Source organism: Plodia interpunctella, chromosome 2, assembly GCF_027563975.2.
Source record: "Plodia interpunctella isolate USDA-ARS_2022_Savannah chromosome 2, ilPloInte3.2, whole genome shotgun sequence".
NCBI classification, from domain to species: Eukaryota; Metazoa; Arthropoda; class Insecta; order Lepidoptera; family Pyralidae; genus Plodia; species Plodia interpunctella.
The window spans coordinates 3,281,557-3,300,010 of NC_071295.1; the positions used below are offsets into that span (position 1 = coordinate 3,281,557).

At 34.7% G+C, this 18,454-nt stretch overlaps 3 protein-coding genes across 13 annotated transcripts in view; 1 reads left to right on the plus strand and 2 right to left on the minus strand.

Moving 5' to 3' along the window:
• kcc (kazachoc) overlaps positions 1 to 15,554 on the plus strand; it is a 214,378-nt gene extending 198,824 nt beyond the window's left edge. For 7 of the 11 annotated variants that reach the window (XM_053764968.1, XM_053764959.1, XM_053765013.2 and 4 more), the window contains 19 exons: positions 207 to 467; positions 1,471 to 1,656; positions 2,290 to 2,525; positions 2,933 to 3,086; positions 3,235 to 3,421; positions 3,793 to 3,949; positions 4,218 to 4,430; positions 4,515 to 4,694; positions 4,842 to 4,961; positions 5,119 to 5,312; positions 5,674 to 5,842; positions 6,090 to 6,291; positions 6,646 to 6,861; positions 6,974 to 7,081; positions 7,433 to 7,483; positions 8,524 to 8,670; positions 9,911 to 10,080; positions 10,424 to 10,563; positions 10,819 to 15,554. In XM_053764968.1, the coding sequence (XP_053620943.1) occupies positions 207 to 467; positions 1,471 to 1,656; positions 2,290 to 2,525; positions 2,933 to 3,086; positions 3,235 to 3,421; positions 3,793 to 3,949; positions 4,218 to 4,430; positions 4,515 to 4,694; positions 4,842 to 4,961; positions 5,119 to 5,312; positions 5,674 to 5,842; positions 6,090 to 6,291; positions 6,646 to 6,861; positions 6,974 to 7,081; positions 7,433 to 7,483; positions 8,524 to 8,670; positions 9,911 to 10,080; positions 10,424 to 10,563; positions 10,819 to 10,910 (3,183 nt within the window). In that variant the 3' untranslated portion in view covers positions 10,911 to 15,554. The remainder of the gene's footprint in view (positions 1 to 206; positions 468 to 1,470; positions 1,657 to 2,289; positions 2,526 to 2,932; positions 3,087 to 3,234; positions 3,422 to 3,792; positions 3,950 to 4,217; positions 4,431 to 4,514; positions 4,695 to 4,841; positions 4,962 to 5,118; positions 5,313 to 5,673; positions 5,843 to 6,089; positions 6,292 to 6,645; positions 6,862 to 6,973; positions 7,082 to 7,432; positions 7,484 to 8,523; positions 8,671 to 9,910; positions 10,081 to 10,423; positions 10,564 to 10,818) is intronic. The other 4 variants (XM_053765039.1, XM_064436305.1, XM_053765030.1 and 1 more) reach the window with 3 other exon arrangements.
• LOC128681361 (histone-lysine N-methyltransferase SETMAR-like) overlaps positions 1,208 to 18,454 on the minus strand; it is a 51,634-nt gene continuing 34,387 nt past the window's right edge. Inside the window, exon 2 of the mRNA XM_053765171.1 lies at positions 1,208 to 1,295. The gene's annotated coding sequence lies outside the window, so the exon portion shown is untranslated. The remainder of the gene's footprint in view (positions 1,296 to 18,454) is intronic.
• Positions 15,605 to 17,925, minus strand: LOC128681267 (uncharacterized). Its single transcript, XM_053765071.2, has one exon. The coding sequence runs from the start codon at positions 17,792 to 17,794 to the stop codon at positions 15,896 to 15,898; it is 1,899 nt and encodes a 632-aa protein (XP_053621046.1). The 5' UTR covers positions 17,795 to 17,925; the 3' UTR covers positions 15,605 to 15,895.

The window sequence follows — 18,454 nt, forward strand, 5'->3', positions numbered from 1 at the left end:
AAAACATTCATACAGACTTTGTAGGTGCAAATGTTTTATGTTTATTGTCCGTTATATAATGGTCTTAGTACATTTATATATTGCAATTTGTGCAATGAAATTTAGGTTTATAATTAAATAAAGATTCCACCAGCGCTCTCAAACTTATTAATACTCATATTAGGAGTTTTAACAAAAAATAATTAACAGTATTATTGTTCTTACAGGAAGAAATCGAGGACAGACCTCGTGCGGCGACGTTCCTCAGTTCCCTGGCGGACTACTCCAACACGATCCCGACAGCATCCGCGGCCGACCCCGACGCCGCCAAGCCCGCGCCGCCCGCGCGCATGGGCACCCTCATCGGCGTCTACCTACCCTGCATCCAGAACATCTTCGGCGTCATCCTCTTCATCCGTCTCACCTGGGTCGTCGGCACCGCCGGAGCTATACAAGGCTTCCTCATTGTGCTCACGTGTTGTTGTACGGTAAGTTCTATTTTCCACACAAATACACATTCAATTAATCCTAAATGTGAATTTATGTAAAATGTTTGGATTATGCAGTTACTGAACTTAGCTCGAGGTACACACACACTTCAATATAAACTTAGCGCTCATTTGAATCTTGAAATGTGCAGAACGCGATGCCAATATAACTTTGCTGAAGTTTGCTATCAATCAAGACTCTGGCATCCGACATGCCATTTCAGATTTCAACCGCAGTGACTAGATTAAAGCACAAATTGCATTGACATATTTTTTTTACATCGTACCATCTATATGTTGATTACATTTTTTGCGGGTGACTCGCATTGCGACAGCGTTGGATATCTCTAGAGAGAACTCGCGTGTCGATGTCGTACCTATCTCTAAACATGAAAATGTTTGAAGCGAAATTACGAATGTTATACCTACCTATCTAGTGACATTTCTGGTGTAATAAATAGAATGTGGTTTTCCTATTCTAAAAATAGTTGCTATATTACGCATATGTGAAAATCGTTGAAGTTGTTTTTGAAGTAGCTTTATGTTGCAAAGAAGGATCACATTGTATTTTATAAGGATAATCGTCTCCTTATTATATAGGTTAAGTTATAGTTTAGCGAAATATACTTAATTTGTCGACCTCGGTGGCGCAGTGGTAAAGTGCTTGCCTCTGAACCGTGAGGTCCCGGGTTCGATCCCTGGTCGGGTCCTGATGGAAAATGATCTTTTTCTGATTGGCCCGGGTCTTGGATGTTTATCTATATATGTATTTGTTATAAAATACAGAATCGTTGAGTTAGTATCCCATAACACAAGTCTCGAACTTACCTTGGGGCTAGCTCAATCTGTGTGATTTGTCCTTATATATTTATTATTTATTATTATTATATAATTCTCAGATTTTTCTCACTCTTTACCCAAATTCAAGCTTGTTTTAGGTATTGTTTTGTATGTGCATCGCATTTTGACGGGCTCGCATTTGATATAAAATACTTTGTTCCAGACGATGTTAACAGCGATATCGATGTCTGCGATCGCGACGAACGGCGTAGTGCCGGCTGGTGGGTCTTACTTCATGATCGGCCGCTCGCTGGGCCCCGAGTGCGGGGGCGCGGTCGGCATGCTCTTCTACACCGGGACGACGCTGGCTGCGGCTATGTATATCGTCGGTGCTGTCGAGATCGTGCTGGTGAGTGTACTTGTCAATGAAAAAATTTAATGTGTTAATATCAGAATCGAACAGGTACTATATGCACATATATTTTCGAGTATTTTAGCTCACGGAATAAAACATGGTATCAAATTAGTATTTTAAGTCTCAATTTTGGTCTAGTAATACGCTGTGAGCACAATATTTATAAAGAACTGATGTAAAACCCGAAAAAGACCATTGGCTGCTAACGGGTGTATTCTCATCTATTCAATTACCGGAATTGGAGGCGGACTCCGCAGTCGTCCGTGTGTAGAATACTGCTCACTCGCTAACTTGCTAACTTCCCACCCCAATATAAAAGTGATTGTTAACACGCCTCGTGCCTGCGATGCGAATATATGAGCCTTGAACTCTAATAACGCCAATAAAACTAAACGAGCAATTTGTTGGTATTTTTAGCATATCAGGATGTATTATTATAATATCAGCTGTGGGTAAAACAGTGTTTATTTTCGATTGCACCAAAACAAAAAATTATCTTATATTATGTATATGAATATTTGGAACCATTGGACATGCACATGTACTTCTGTCACAGAACTATGAAAATTGACAAGTTTGTATTATTTTTTTCCTCACAACGTGACTCAGCAATATGTTTTCTTGCAGACATACATGGCCCCCTCATTGTCCATCTTCGGCGACTTCACCAAGGACCCCGAGGCGATGTACAACAACTTCAGGGTGTACGGCACGGGGCTGCTCATCGTCATGGGCATGGTGGTGTTCGTGGGAGTCAAGTTTGTGAACAAGTTCGCCACTATTGCGCTCGCTTGCGTCATATTGTCCATTTCTGCAGTCTACGCTGGCATCTTCGTTAACTTCAATGGAAATGACAAACTTCAGTAAGTTTAGATATCTGTAACTACTACTTAATGTGTTATACTAGAACATCCGGCAGATGGGTCGAAGATGTAAAGGAAATTGTTGGCAACAACAGGATAAGGATGGCCCAGGACAGCGATGGTTGACGCCAACCATCTCTGTCCTGGAGACGGTGGACGGTAGGAGGCCTATGCCCAGCAGTGGGTCACGGAGGGCTGCAGGTGATAATGATGATGTGTTATACTAGAGTCTCATATCTTAGCGTTTTCGCGATGTCTGTCATAGAAGACTGTGGTATGCTATATTGTTTTAATGTTTTCTTCGCGGTTACCAAATTCAACTTACTATTTTATTTTAGTATCTATATGCATCATGAGTAAATAAGTGATATCTTTCTTAATGTTAAGTAATTAATATTACATTTCAGAATGTGTATCCTGGGCAAACGGTTACTGAAAGATATCCATATTAGCGATTGCGCAAAGAATATCACCGGCCCGCTGTACAAACTCTTCTGTCCTAACAACACTTGCGATCCTTACTTCTTGGCTCACAACGTTAGCATCGTAAAAGGAATTAAGGTAAGCAAATAACAAATTCCATAATTATGGACATTATTAGATTATCATGCGGATATAAAATATTTTTGAAGAGATTAAATAAAATTTAAGAATAAAAATTAATTAATGATTTTGGACACACTGAAAATTTACCACTCTTGAATTCCAGGGATTATCAAGCGGTGTATTTTTCGATAACTTGGAAGACTCATTCTTGCAATTAGGGCAATACATTGCATATGGAAAGGAGCCAGATGATATCGAACAAATGGAGAGACCAACATATAATCAAGTTTACGCTGACCTCACGACAACTTTTACGATTCTTATCGGAATCTTCTTTCCATCAGTAACTGGTAAGGAATAAAGTATAACATACATAATACCTATACAGTCTTTTCTTATTTCAACGTTTACAAATTTAACTGAAATCTAAAACTCTCTTCCTTTACACGCGCAGCGCTTTGTGAATAAAGTTGAAAAGGAATTTATAAATTCACAATACACACAAATGTACAAAGCTGAAAAGAAGTGCGTGCCCAAACTTTCCATCGATTACGGCAATGTATTCTCTTACCAAGAAATAGCTGCAAAAATTACAATTTCTACGTAAAAATGTTTTCTGAGACTTTTTATTTTAGGCATTTGTAACTTTACATAGAGAAAATTTATCAATAAATACACTTAAAAAAACGAAAGTATGAGGCCATACATTTTTAATCTACAGGTATAATGGCTGGCTCCAATCGATCTGGAGACTTGGCAGACGCACAAAAGAGCATCCCGATCGGGACCATCTGCGCCATCCTTACTACCTCGACCGTATATCTCTCCTGTGTATTGCTGTTCGCCGGGACTGTGGACAATTTGCTCCTCCGTGACAAGTGAGTTTCCAATTTAAGTTCTCTCTTGTTACGTAATAAACCAATTTATTGTTGGATTCTTTATATGTAATTAAAATGAATTGAAGTTGTTGCAACTAATATTTTACTTTAATTCTAAAGCTGATTGGATAAACAAACATGTTTTGAAATACACAACAATTGTTCTTTAGTAGTTCCTATCTACGATCTTTGAATATAATTATGACTTATTTTCTTAAGTTCAAAAGTAAATTACGATATTTTTTCTAATTGTCGCATGTACTTGCAGGTTTGGCCAATCTATTGGAGGGAAGCTTGTGGTAGCTAACATGGCATGGCCAAACGAGTGGGTAATTTTGATTGGCTCCTTCCTATCGACACTTGGAGCCGGATTGCAATCTTTGACCGGAGCACCCCGTCTCCTTCAAGCCATTGCAAAGGATGAGATCATACCGTTCTTGGCCCCATTTGCCGTTTCATCTAGCAGGGGCGAACCTACAAGGTACGTATAATTACTTTAGAGTCTATTATTCCATGAAGATAAGTTTCACGTATGTAAAAACTTACAATTACGATACTTCTCCAGGGCCCTTCTGCTAACGATGTTGATCTGCCAATGCGGTATCTTACTGGGTAACGTTGACATCCTCGCGCCATTGCTTTCTATGTTCTTCCTCATGTGCTACGGATTCGTCAATCTGGCGTGCGCCTTGCAAACTCTTCTGAAGACTCCTAACTGGCGTCCAAGATTTAAGTATTACCACTGGTAAGTAGTCTCCTCCATGATAAACAAACATTTTTTTCCTATCTATTCAGGAGTAAAGTCACAGTTTCCTTTATGTAAAAAGAAAATTCCCGCATATCAGCAATAATCATGTGGCTAAATCTATAATTAAAAGCGTTTTCATTTCAGGTCTCTATCTCTTGCTGGTCTGACGCTGTGTATCTCGATCATGTTCATGACGTCATGGTTCTATGCTCTTATTGCTATGGGAATGGCTGGCCTTATTTACAAATACATCGAATATCGCGGGTAAGTTACATATTCACATTTCTTCTGCACCTCTCACCTATTTTATTTTACGAACATTCATACTTTATTAAATATCCATACTTAATTGAGCACATGACTTTCATTCCAATTTATATAAATAACCACTGGATTAACAATGGGTTTATGTTTATTTTAGAGCGGAGAAGGAATGGGGTGACGGCCTCCGAGGTTTGGCTTTGTCAGCGGCTCGATACTCCCTGCTGCGCCTGGAAGAAGGTCCTCCCCATACCAAGAACTGGCGGCCGCAGGTGCTCGTGCTGGCTAAAATGAACACTGATCTCAAACCGACCTACCGCAAGATGCTGGCATTCGCCAGTCAACTCAAAGCTGGTGAGGATGCATTGTTTTTATGACTTCAACTTCAGATTTGGATAAACGATCCATTTATAAACGAACAGTAAATGTCTGCCTGTTCCGAGCGACAAAATCATAATATCAATTCAATATCCATTAGTCTGTTCATTTTAGTATTAGTTATTCTATGTTATTTTATTGTATATATTTAACTAAAGAGAAAGTCGTTTTTTTAGGAGGCTCATTATATAGCACACCCATAGCAATGACCTTCAGAAGGCTCACAGTCTCAGTGTACATTAAAATACAGTGTACGTTAAAGTTTCAATTAAAAGTGTTAACCTGCCTAAATGTTAAATTGATCCAAATAGTTTTCTTAAATCCAACACATTTGCAGGCAAGGGTTTGACGGTATGCGTGTCTGTGATATCCGGCGATTACACTCGGCTGTCGAGCGAGGCTCTCAGTGCCAAGCAGAACTTACGCAAATGCATGGAGGACGAGAAGCTGAAGGGATTCGTGGATGTATTAGTGGCACCCAACATCGCTGATGGACTCAGTCATTTGTAAGTTTATCTAGCTAAAAATTAGTAATATAATATCGCAATGTCACCATACATAATGTACATTATTTTATATCTTGTAACATCTTGATTTTATTTTGCACATGAATTTCAAAATTCTTGAAATTCTCTTTTATCAGAGAAGTAAATAGTGAACTGAGCGTAAAATTAAAAAAATATGGTCAATCTACAACAACAAGATTTTGGTAAATCCTTCATACTAAAATACAAACTGAAATACAATTTTCAGCGTACAAACTTGTGGTTTGGGAGGACTAAAGCCCAACACCGTGATCGTTGGCTGGCCATACGGCTGGCGGCATTCTGAGGAGATGCCTGTCAGCGAGCCCAAGTGGCACGGTTTCCTGCACACCGTCCGTGCCGTGGCTGCCGCTCGTATGGCCCTACTGGTACCCAAAGGAATCAACTTCTTCCCTGACTCGACTGAGAAGGTTTGTGGACCTATGTTTTGTCTAAGTGAACAACAATAAATCCACACAAAATAACGATAGAGTTTAGTAGCCCAAACCCTTTAGAGTACGGATCACATGAACTTCTGCCTGGACTCGAATGCAAACATTTGTGGGCTAATTCTAACAGTTTACAGAACTGTGATATGAAAAAAGGGTGATAAACTAGTTACAATATTATGAATATTTTGATATACATATACTTACATTGTCGAGACTAGTTTCATTTTTAGACAAGTTTAATTGTACCAAAAAGATATTAGATATCTTATATATATATTTTAATATATAATATTATTATTTTTAAAATTATTAGATAACTTTTTACTTTTGCAGATATCAGGCAACATCGACATCTGGTGGATCGTGCACGACGGCGGCATGCTAATGCTGCTGCCGTTCCTGCTGAAGCAGCACCGCACCTGGAAGAACTGCAAGATGCGCATCTTCACCGTAGCACAAATGGAAGACAATTCTATCCAGATGAAGAAGGACCTCAAGATGTTCCTCTATCAACTCCGAATTGAAGCCGAAGTCGAAGTTGTTGAGATGGTAATGAGACGAGTTAAATATTATAAACATTTAAAAAGTAAGCCATCAAGGCTAAAAAAACTGCGGATGGGTTACAATGATAGTGATATAAATAATTTTGTATTAATTTCAGACGGACAGCGACATATCCGCGTACACATACGAGCGCACGCTGATGATGGAACAGCGCAACCAGATGCTGCGAGAGCTCCGGCTCAACAAGAAGGAGACGCTTGGCATGGTATGTATCCTACATATCTCGATTAGTTACTTCTAATTACACCACAATTCGATAGATAAATGGATGCCTTCAAATTAAGTGACTATCATCATTGCTGTCATACTGATGTATGACCTGAATCAAAAATGTCAGTAACATATACAATACACAGTATATAATATTAACTTTTGGGAAAATCTTGGGAAAATTTTTGCAGCATATTTAGAAGAAGACGAAAAGAAAAAAATGACACTTAATTTCAAACATCCTTATCAAACTTACAAACATTAATCACAAATCGAATGATATACTGTATAAAGCTTTATAAACTATGTGCATACTAACATGATGTTTGTCTGTCGCTGAACACAGATGCAAAATTTCGTGGACTATCGTGAAAATGCTGAGGAGAAGTTGCCTCTGGTAAACGGATATAGTACCCCTCGACCAGTCCACTTTTATTAGCTAATAGGCTAGATGACGCATTTTATAGTAACTATTACAATATTTCGGTCTATATGTTCTTAAAATATCTATTTATTAGGTATACCTTGATTATGCACATGTTTTGTAATCGATGTCAAGTTCGTCATCTAGCCTTTTCTTGGTTTAGTTCTCTCCTGCATTGTATCATTTGAAAGCTAGCTCTAATACTTAAAGCAATGTGTAAATGAATATGTGTTTTTATTTAAGCTTAAGATGTGAATAGACAGGCTTACTTACAGGGTCGTAACGAAAGATTTTGAACATAGTGCTTCATCGACCTACATAAATACCTTCATTAAAACATATTTCCAAATGTTACAACCTTGAAAGATTGCCATCTCATTATTTTTCAAGAATCTATTTAAATTTAGCATCGTCCATTATCATTCCACATCATTTAGCCTATAAAGTACCTTCTTATATTTAAAAAACCTTTATACATAAACGTTTTGCTTTTGATGTCATAGCTAATATTTTTCTAATGCGTATTTTTTTAAAAGTTTTCAACTATATTTAAATAAATGTCTAGCACTTTATTTCGTTGGCTAATGTGCACTATTTCTTAGATCAATGTTGTAAAATGAAATCTACGGATCTAGCGACATTTTAAAGCCGATTCCAAAAAATTCCAATTTAAGTTAAAAAAGAACTCCTTTCAATAGTTCAATGGTTTCAGTATTAACATCTGAACTATTAAAAGAAGACTTATCGATATAAAAATCATTGATTGGCAAGAGAAACTGTGCTAACACTAGGTATTTTGAGTTATATCTACTATTTATTGCCTATGTGAAGCTATAGCAATGTTTGAAAAGATTTATAGCTTTTCAAATCATTAGAATTTTAATTATTAGTACAAATTACTATTTCTCTGCGCGCGTAGCATCCTTTAGCTGAAATCCTTTTCTCATTATTGTTTATAGCAAAAATAATTAGTATTTACAAAAGCAAGAATTATATAACTTCTTAACGTTTAGGTTCAAGCAATAGTGGACCACCACCATGCAGACGTGAAGACCGCCAGCAAGGTACGGTTCGCGGAGCCCGGCGCTGAGACGGCAGAAGACGCCCCCTCTCCACCACTCTCTGATGCCGAGGACAAAGACAAGGACAGAGATGACAAGGTGAACATATTGCCCCTTATTATTACTATTTTAAAATTATGCAAAATATATGTTTGAAATCAATGTGCTCAATTCTGCTAAGATAATGAAGAAAAATTTGTTTACTATAGAGATGAATTTCGACTTCGAATGTTTTAAATTTAAAAATTATAGTCAACAGAATTAAGTACACGTTAATGAAGACTTATTTAAACGATACATGGATATTATAACCCTGTATATGGAAATTCACAAGAATCCTTTATAAGAATCCTTATTGACCTCTTGAGTAATAATTTATATAAAATACATATCTGTGGCTCGTTTAATACCTAATACTTGTAAATATGTCCCTATATATTAATGTATGTACGTTGTACAAGATTTTTTTATTATCATATTCATTACATAGATAGATTAAAAAATCCTCTATAAAGATTTATACTTTACACGAGCATGTTTGCTCACATAAGATGTCCCTAAGTACAGTGGGTACAAGTAATGTATGATAATTCCTATTTAATGGACAAAGACAACAACTTTTATGTAAAATACAATATGTCCAACATAACACTACTTGGTCAAACACGACAAATAGTTTTTCTATTTAGTTATATTTTACGAGATTAAAACATCCACGTCTCTACCCAAAATTATACTAATTGCTCACTAAAAGCTATTCGCTAGAAACTGAAATGTTTATTCACCACGCTATAAGGTTTATTTTGTTTTATCCTTCAGTTTCCGTTGAAAATGTGATTTTTTTGTTCCTCATTTTTAAGCTATAGCACTGTTACCATTTCCCAAAAGTCACTTCCATATAATTTGCATGAAAATGTTCCTATCATATTTTTTCAAAGATGTACAAAACATTCTTTCTAATTATATGGATGCGGCATAATCCTACACAGCCAAATGGAATGGCCACTATTGCACCGCATATAATTTATTTTATGTTTATCTCATACAATCAATCGTACTTACATACTAATCATGTTTCACTAATGAGTCCTAGCGAATCTACACACGGTGGTCATATGTTTGCCAATGATTCATCCACGTTGATTTGTTCACATTAGTTCGTTTGGTTGTTCACTTAGCTAAGAGATTGGATGTTTGAATGTCCGTAGTGAGTTAAAGTTTAACAATTTAAATAATATATGACATCCCGTGTTTTATTCGCCTTGAATCCGTCATGTGCAACTGTCGGTGCGCGAATCCAAATTCCATTTTGAAACGGGACGAAATTGGGGTGAATTAGGACGACTTTCGGAGTAGTTTGTTGCACATAATCGATTCAATGTGGGACTCCGATGAACGGTCGCAGTGCGAGGGCGACGTCTCGCCGCCGCCTGAACCAGACAAGCACAAGGAGAACAACCCCAATGGAGACACGCTCAAACCCAAACCCAACATGGCCGATATCACACCGTAAGTCCTTCATTTGTTATTTTTCTCTCTGTAAACGTTGCTTCTCAGTTCTAAGAAATTTTTATAGATTACATTATGCCAACTCATAAAAATTATGAAATGTGTCAGTCGAATTGATCTGAAAATCATCTAAAAAAGCTAACCGCTAATGAAACTGTTGCATCCTAAAAATAATTTATCTTACAATATTATTCATTTCATTCAATTCTTTTGCATAATTAGTATACCTACATTCTAATAGTGATAATTCTAGATCAAAGTCATTTTGAAGGTAGGTATCGGCTTAATAGGTTTAAGGTTTAATTCGTTGAGTATGTTTCATAGCTCATCTCTTTGTGTACAGTGACGAAGGCACAGTGCGGCGGATGCACACAGCGGTGAAGCTGAACGAAGTGATCGTGACACGCTCGCACGACTCCCAGCTTGTCATACTGAACCTGCCTGGCCCGCCCAGGGACACTAAATTTGAGAGGGAGTCCAATTGTAAGCATGCCACATAATTATCACTTAAAAAAATCATAAACAAAATCTATTTTTACCCACGGACCAACTAAGTAGTTGGTCTGTACGTCACCGATGTAAATTATACAAAACTTAATACCTGCTATGAACGTGTCACACAACATGTCGTGGAGTCAAATCCACGTCTTCCATCTCAAATTTAAAATGAGACTGAAATGTTGAGGTTTTTGAAAAGAAATTAAAATTATAATTAGTTTTTTCGTCTCCTAACCACAGATATGGAGTTTCTAGAGGTGCTGACAGAGGGCCTGGAGAAGGTGCTGATGGTTCGTGGAGGCGGTCGCGAGGTGATCACCATCTACTCGTGAATGCGCTCAGACTTCGCAATCGCACGCTCTCTCGAACTGTTAGTACCAGCTGTGCAAGTTACTGCGCCAATGTGCGCCTTTATGAAATGTCTTTGTGATTCTTTTATAACTATTAGTGCTCTTTGAACATTCGATTAGTCGTTTCGAGTTCGTGTCTCGTTACAATCGCATAATCGCCCTCGAAAGACTGCAGAGAAGAACGTTACGTTCCATTTCTTTATAAATATTGTATTTTCGTATTTAGTATACTGACGTTCGTTTTAATTGTATAATGTTAGCTGAAAGTTTTGTTGAATTTGCTGTTTAGAGTGGTGTTGTTTTGAAATTTATTCACTGTTGTATAGATATGTATGGATAAATGTATGTATGAATCTAAAGAAGAGCCTTATACTATCGGTGGTTAGTTCTAAGTTCGTTTTGTTATTTAGACTAGGGCTAGATTGAATTAATTTAGTTAACTATTTAAGATATCTCTTATTTACCGATATGTCATATCTTTTTTATTATTGTTTTGTGGTCGACGAACGGATAAACGTACGGATTGTTTATAAGTATTTCCTTTTATTTGTTTTTTTATGAATGTTAAAAAGTAGATACTTTGTAAACGTATACATTTATTGAAGAAAATCATGAAGATTTTTATCGATATGAAATATATTTTGTAAATAAATTATTCTGTTAGACTTTTACATCTGCTCAACTTAAAACTTACCGTGGGACTGAAGCGTGAAAATTTAACTATTCGTGTTTCCCAGCTGACGTAGAGTGATTTAATGAAAGCAATCGTAATTCTAGTCACTTTTGACTTTAGTTATCTTTAAATAAAATAAAAAAATACCAAAAATAATATTACAATATCCTTTTATCTCTTGTACAATTAACTATTGAAATTAATGTAACGTATCCAAAGATCCTCAGGGTTTTATGGTGAGTAGATTCAACTGTCGCAAATAAAATATTAAAAATTTAAAGAGAATCGAATATGCGATCTTACATTTTGATGTAATATTTAGATATTATGCCAACTCGGCCGAGCAATGCGCGTTCATTTACTGTGGCAACCTTCCACAGTAAAATTATCTGAAGTGGCAACTTCGAAGCTCGTTACGCACATTCGCGTAGTTAGACATTTTCTTACTGTGATCGTTTTATAAAGTTTCATCATGTCAGCGTTTATTTTAATTACACTTAGGTATAATCGAAACGTGTCTGCAATAAAAAAGCCTACCTTATGTAGATAGCATTCATTTATGCCACAAAAACGACAGGTAATTAGAATGGCACCAAATTGAAAAATGGACGTAACTAAAAAGTACACAGATTTTTAAAACAGTTACCATTCATAAAATTGAGATCTAAATACCTGTTCTTTAATTGTGGCAAAAATCGATTATTTATTTGCGATCAATGTGAACTTGTTTCATGTGAATCATTAATGACACCAAAATGCCATGAATGTAGTTATAAGAATCCATTAAATAATTCTACTTATACATACTATACAAAGTATTAATTGTAGTACATCTTGTGTAAAAAAAAAAACTTGTCAATTTTCATTTCGAAAACACTAAGTACCATTACCAAAATTGAAAATTATAGTAGATTCATCTTTTTGAAATTTAAAATTAAAGAAGCGGTCAAATAGTAGTCAAATATTTATCTAAATTGGTAGAATTACCGCCATTGCCTATAGGTACGATGTACGATAATTTGTTGAATAAAAAATAAACAATACATAGAAATGTATTTTTTTCCATTGGTTTTCTTTGATTTTTTGACAACTTAAAATTTTGACTTTTGGTAATGGCCAAGTCTTGGCATTCTATAAGAATAAAGATACATCTAAAGAGTGTTAGGTAACTGCCAAATAGGAATCGGTGTTGTAAAATATCCTAGTCCATAAGTGAAGTACCTAATATAATTAATTCCATCATTAAAAAAATCATTTAAGTAGGTACTGTATTAACGGACTATCAAGTTGCAAGCTGCAAGGAAACGAGAATTAAACTTAGGTATGTGGTAACTAGATCATATACATTTAGTATATACTTGTGGTACACTAACATTTCGAAATCTCCCTAGTATTTGTATTTGATATTTTTGCTGCCGACTGCAACTTGAAAGTATCGCCCCAGAGGACATTTGTACTAAGAGGGGTTTTTAGTGCATTACATCACTGTTATTAATAATAAGTAACTAGATATTAGATAAATCCATAGTTGAAACCAATATTTACTAAGAACAAGAGGTCAGTTTCTGTGTTAAAGTCGTATCTATGTAAAATTCGACAATATTATGAGATTTATGATTTTCATACAAAAAAGAATGTGAATTTAATTTTGGCTCTAGGAGTGGAAATTAATTTCCTGTGCCTCCGTACCATGAATTTGTTTTAAATAAGTGATTGAATTTGAATAGTACCTAAAAACGATAATATGTGTGCAGTGAACAAAGCGAAAGCGATAACATGTGAGAGCTGAAACTATTCAATATGTGTCAGTGATATTTCACTTAATTAAATTAAGTATAAATGAATTCAAATTATTTATTACGTCGTAACGACTTTAGTTCTCGATTATAAGGCAAAGATATTTGGTCATCACCTAGTGATACAAAATACATCTACCTAAATTTATAGAAATAGTAACATATCTTCCTTTTCGATTAGAAATATCTATTTTACTGTTTATGCCTATTAATAGGTAAGACGACATTTATTGAAAAGATAAATTATTGAATTATATACTAATGCAAATTCGAAAATTATAATAAATATTTTAAGTATTTTTTATTAATTAATGAGAAAATGACATTAATATGACCGAGAACACACCTAGTATGTACTCAAAGAAGCAATTTATGAAGTTATTTTAGAAAATAATTATTTTCATTTTAAATTATTAAAACACTGGTGCACAGACCATTTAGCTGGTGTCATACGATTGAAAAGAAACTAATATAATAACGTACAAATCCTTCAGTAATTATTACACTTTCTAAATTAATAATGAATAGAAAGTTGTGAATGCGATTCCATAAAAGCTAAATATACCACTTAGAACGAACAAAACTATGTAAATCTATAATTAATTTCAAATAATGTTCAATCAATATAACATTTATTATAATGTCGAAATACATTTACAGTCTAAGACGCCAAAGATTTACTGACCTATTAAAATTGAGATCATGGCAGAAATTGTAATGTAATTACAAGAACTATATTCTAGAGCTGTCATTTTGTAATCACAAACGTGTGCCAAACCTTATCCATCTCTAAAGAATCATTGACATGGTTACCACCATACAAATAAGTAGAATACTCTACCTATTTAGATACATAAGTAGTCTACTTAGACTATTTACGCAGTCATCTTTCAATAAATGTATCAGTAATGTACCTTATAATCATAATAGCTTTGGAGTTACATTGTGTGTTAGAGATCTCACGTTAACTAACATAGTTGTAATTCAAGAAATGCACATACATAGATAGTTATCCTATTACAAATAGTTTTAAAATCGTGTTCGTAATTCAATCGTACATTTTAGCCTTATTCGGAGCCAGTATAGGTAATGTAATCGCCATCAAAGTTTTTAAGAGTCGATTGGATGATCGGGCTCAATTTTACAATACTTGATTTAATTTGAATTGAAACTAATTTGAACAGTGTTCCACCCTCAAAAGAAAACCACGGGGAGCCGCAACTATACCCACCGATTTGCAACTTTATCTAAAATAAAATGAAATCACGACAATCGTATAACAAAAAACATCTAATCGACTGTAAAACCTGTGGCGGCAAAATCGCAATTCCCTTCAGATAAGAATGTTAGTAGGTAGTTGTCAAGAATATAATTGGAATAGTTTTGACATTGTTTAGTTCGATATTAGAGATCCACTAGTGGATCCTAGTCGGGAGGATCAAAGTGGAATGAGGGACACCAACTAGCCACCTTAACTGACGGGAATAGAGAATACTGTCGAGTGTCAAGTTTATTGATGTAAAATTACGTATGTTAGATTTTAGGCTGTGAGTCAGCGTTAACACATTCTTTACATTTAAATATTCAGGCTAGAGTTGCTGTGATACATCATTATGGCTATAAATTATTGTGTAGTCATTTCTGGCTATGGGTAATCAATGGAAATAACGATTAACGTTTAAAGCCATATTATATCTGTGATTTCACTGACGTGTAGTGCACCTTACCCGCGATCTGCTTATTTCAACTTTGAAAACCCATTAGCCAATATGACTTTCGTTTTGGACATTATACTCATGTGAACCATGATTATTCCATTGTATTCCAGTGTCATATAAACCTAACTTTAAAACTAACTTTTCTTATAAATTGTGACAGTCTTTCTGTGCATTTGTATTAGAATCTATCTTCGCGTTAATTATATCGGATTACCTGATAGACGAACAGAAATCCATCGCCGCAGTGCGACATGCTAGTTTTAACTGTTTACTAAATATTTTGGTCTGGAACGAGTTTTATTAGAAAATATATTTCGAAATGTAAAAGTTGTTTAAGAAATTATTAAAATATTCAAATAATAATTCTAGAGAATTAGCCAGTGAGTAAATTTAAGAAAAAGATGTTATGAGTATAATGAAATAAATTAATGACGAAATATTTAAAATTTTAATTGGATCATCCTACCCCAACACTTTAAATAATACACATTTTCATAAATACATAATTTTATTACAGAATATTTGAAAACTTTACACCCAAATTCTAAAGACTAGAAAAATATAATTTGTATATTTTTAGTTACTGCAATGTACACAATAAATACATATCCTTTGTACTTACAAGTAACACTTTTTTACTTACATGTTTCATCATATGCTTAACAAAATAAGAGGTTTTATAAATTATTATAAATACAATTATCACATTTATTTTAGGCACTATTGGCACATATACAATAAGGTACATTAATTCTTATTTGTATCCAGTAGATTAATGAATTAACATAATTCTGAACTATGTATGCTATCTGCTAGATACTGCTTCAAACCATGTTTATTATAGGAAGTATAAAATTGGCTAAGTACTGAATATTTTAGACTGACTACTTGCATTCCTAAGATCTTCAGATGTTTTTTCCTCATCATTTGTGGACCAACTAGCTGCTCATTATCAGAGCAATACTGATCAGGCAAATGGATAAGCACAGCTTTAATTTCATTTTTCACAGATTTTGACTTCCAATTAGGAGTATTTATTTCCAAATCAACTGGATATATCATAACATCTACAAGATAAGTTTCATCTGAACAAAATTGTGGCAGTAATACAGCTGCAGACACTTTGTGGCCATCACCTGCCATTTCTATGATATACTCCATGATCTTGTCAACCATATTTTTTACTCTATTATCTTGTTTTAATGGCTGGTTCCAATGATCTTTAGGCAGGAGAGGTCCTGAATATTCATCACATTCTAGTGATAAAACAGTATCAATCAAATGTAGTTTCTGATAAATATCTGGCTTTACCTTAACCAAATATTCGGGGCTGCAAATTCTATTCACTAACTTTAATGGATATTTCCCGACATAAAGGAATGATAGAATTATTGAAGACAAATTATCAGCACTTATATTATAAAACTTCTGATAAGTTATGTCTTCTGCCAGTTCCCAAAACCTGTCTTTTGTAGGATATGATAAAAAGCCAAAGGGGTAAATGAAAGACTTCAAAAAACTTGCTGGCAAGCAATTGCTGTTCTCAATAAAGTACTCTGCAGAAGCTTTTAATATTTGCTCACTTTGAATGTGGAAATGCATGCAATAATTTAAAATTCCTACAATTATTACATGTGATTTAATTTTAGGACCTCTGAGCCTCATGTATTTCTCAACTGCTTTCTGAATTTGATCATCTGTGTAATTTAATCTGGTAATTTTTGTTATAATATCTAGCAAAGAGTCTTCATCCAAAGTGTGTATGTTCATATGCAGCCACGTACCTACCACATTAAATGTTTGCACAGATGAATACTTCTCTTCTATAAAAGCACTCAGTATGTCTAGCATTACTGGTACTTTTATTTTATCCCACAACTGGGATAACTTCTGCTCTAACAATGTTAATAATATCCTTTTGCTCACTTTCAATCCAGTCAATACAGAAAACAGTTGTCCAATATTTTCCTCATTTATATCTCCTTCTCTTTGAATAAAACCAACCCACAGTTTGTCAATTGTAGTAGCATACTGAGTATTAGTCTTATTTTCTATAAGAAATGCAAGAAATATACAAATTTGCTCAATATTCAGTTTATTGTCAAGTGTTCGAAATAAAAGTTCATCACTAAACTTAGGCTTATATGGCTCCAGGAATGTGGATGTTGATTGTATAACATTCAGTATAGTCTGAGTATCTTCCGTTTTTATGACAACTTTAATCAGTTTATCTAAAATTGCCCCTTTTGCTAAATTGACATGCATGTTTTTTGATTCTTTGCCTGTTGTTATGCTTGGATTATTCTCCAGATAATGTATCCTTTCCATAGCTCCGAGGGCAATATTTGGAGTTATCTTAGTACATTTTGATAACAAAGAAAACACGTCGCGTAGATCCAGGCATTGATTAAACTCTGATTGAATAAGTTGATAACTGATTGATTCATGTTTACCTTTTGGTGCGATTGCTTCTTCTTCCACTTCAATATTTTTCCATCTTCTCACTACAACTGGAAGCTCTTGAACGTTAAATCCGTTTTCAACTAAAATTGTACTATTACTGAATTCTGGATTGTCGTTACCTTTGTTGTCGCTCAGTGTTCGGCGAAATACATTGCATAAATTATATGTAAATGATTTATTTTTTGGTATCAAATACTTTCGTAACACTAAAGTCATTTTACTTATAATGTAACTATTATACAACTTTTTAGGAAAATCTATTAATAGACTACCTATATTTACAACCCAAAGAATAAAATAATTATAAGGCAAAAAACACAAGAAATAGGTATCATTTTGATTGACAATTGACATTGACAGTTGCCTCGAGCGAGACTAACTTTTTTTGGTACCTAATATATATAAGAATCATATAAGAATAACTGGTAAGCCTCAAGTGATTATATACTCTTTGGAAGGCCTCCGTGGTAAGCCTGGCATGGCAAATCACAAACCGAAAGTAAAACCCTAAAACTAACACAATTTATTGAATATGGTTAGTATTTGTCGACCTGTCAGCTGTATACGACACAATTAATCTTAAAAACCTCATGCAAAAAATTTGATCCACAACAGGCGATATCTAATTTATATCAGTACTAACGAAAATGCTGAATAAGCAATGGTTCCAGCTTCAGTCTGATTAAAGTAGGTAGAAGGTTATTTCAAATAGTTAGATACTACGAAAGTAGTGTTCTGACTGGCTCCCTTGTTATTTAATATTTATAGCAATGTTTAGCCCATCACCCAATATACCGATTTATTTGCTTCATGGAATACATTTTTTGAGAAAAAGGCTCTTAAGGTCGGATGACATCAAAAAATTCGACAAAGAAT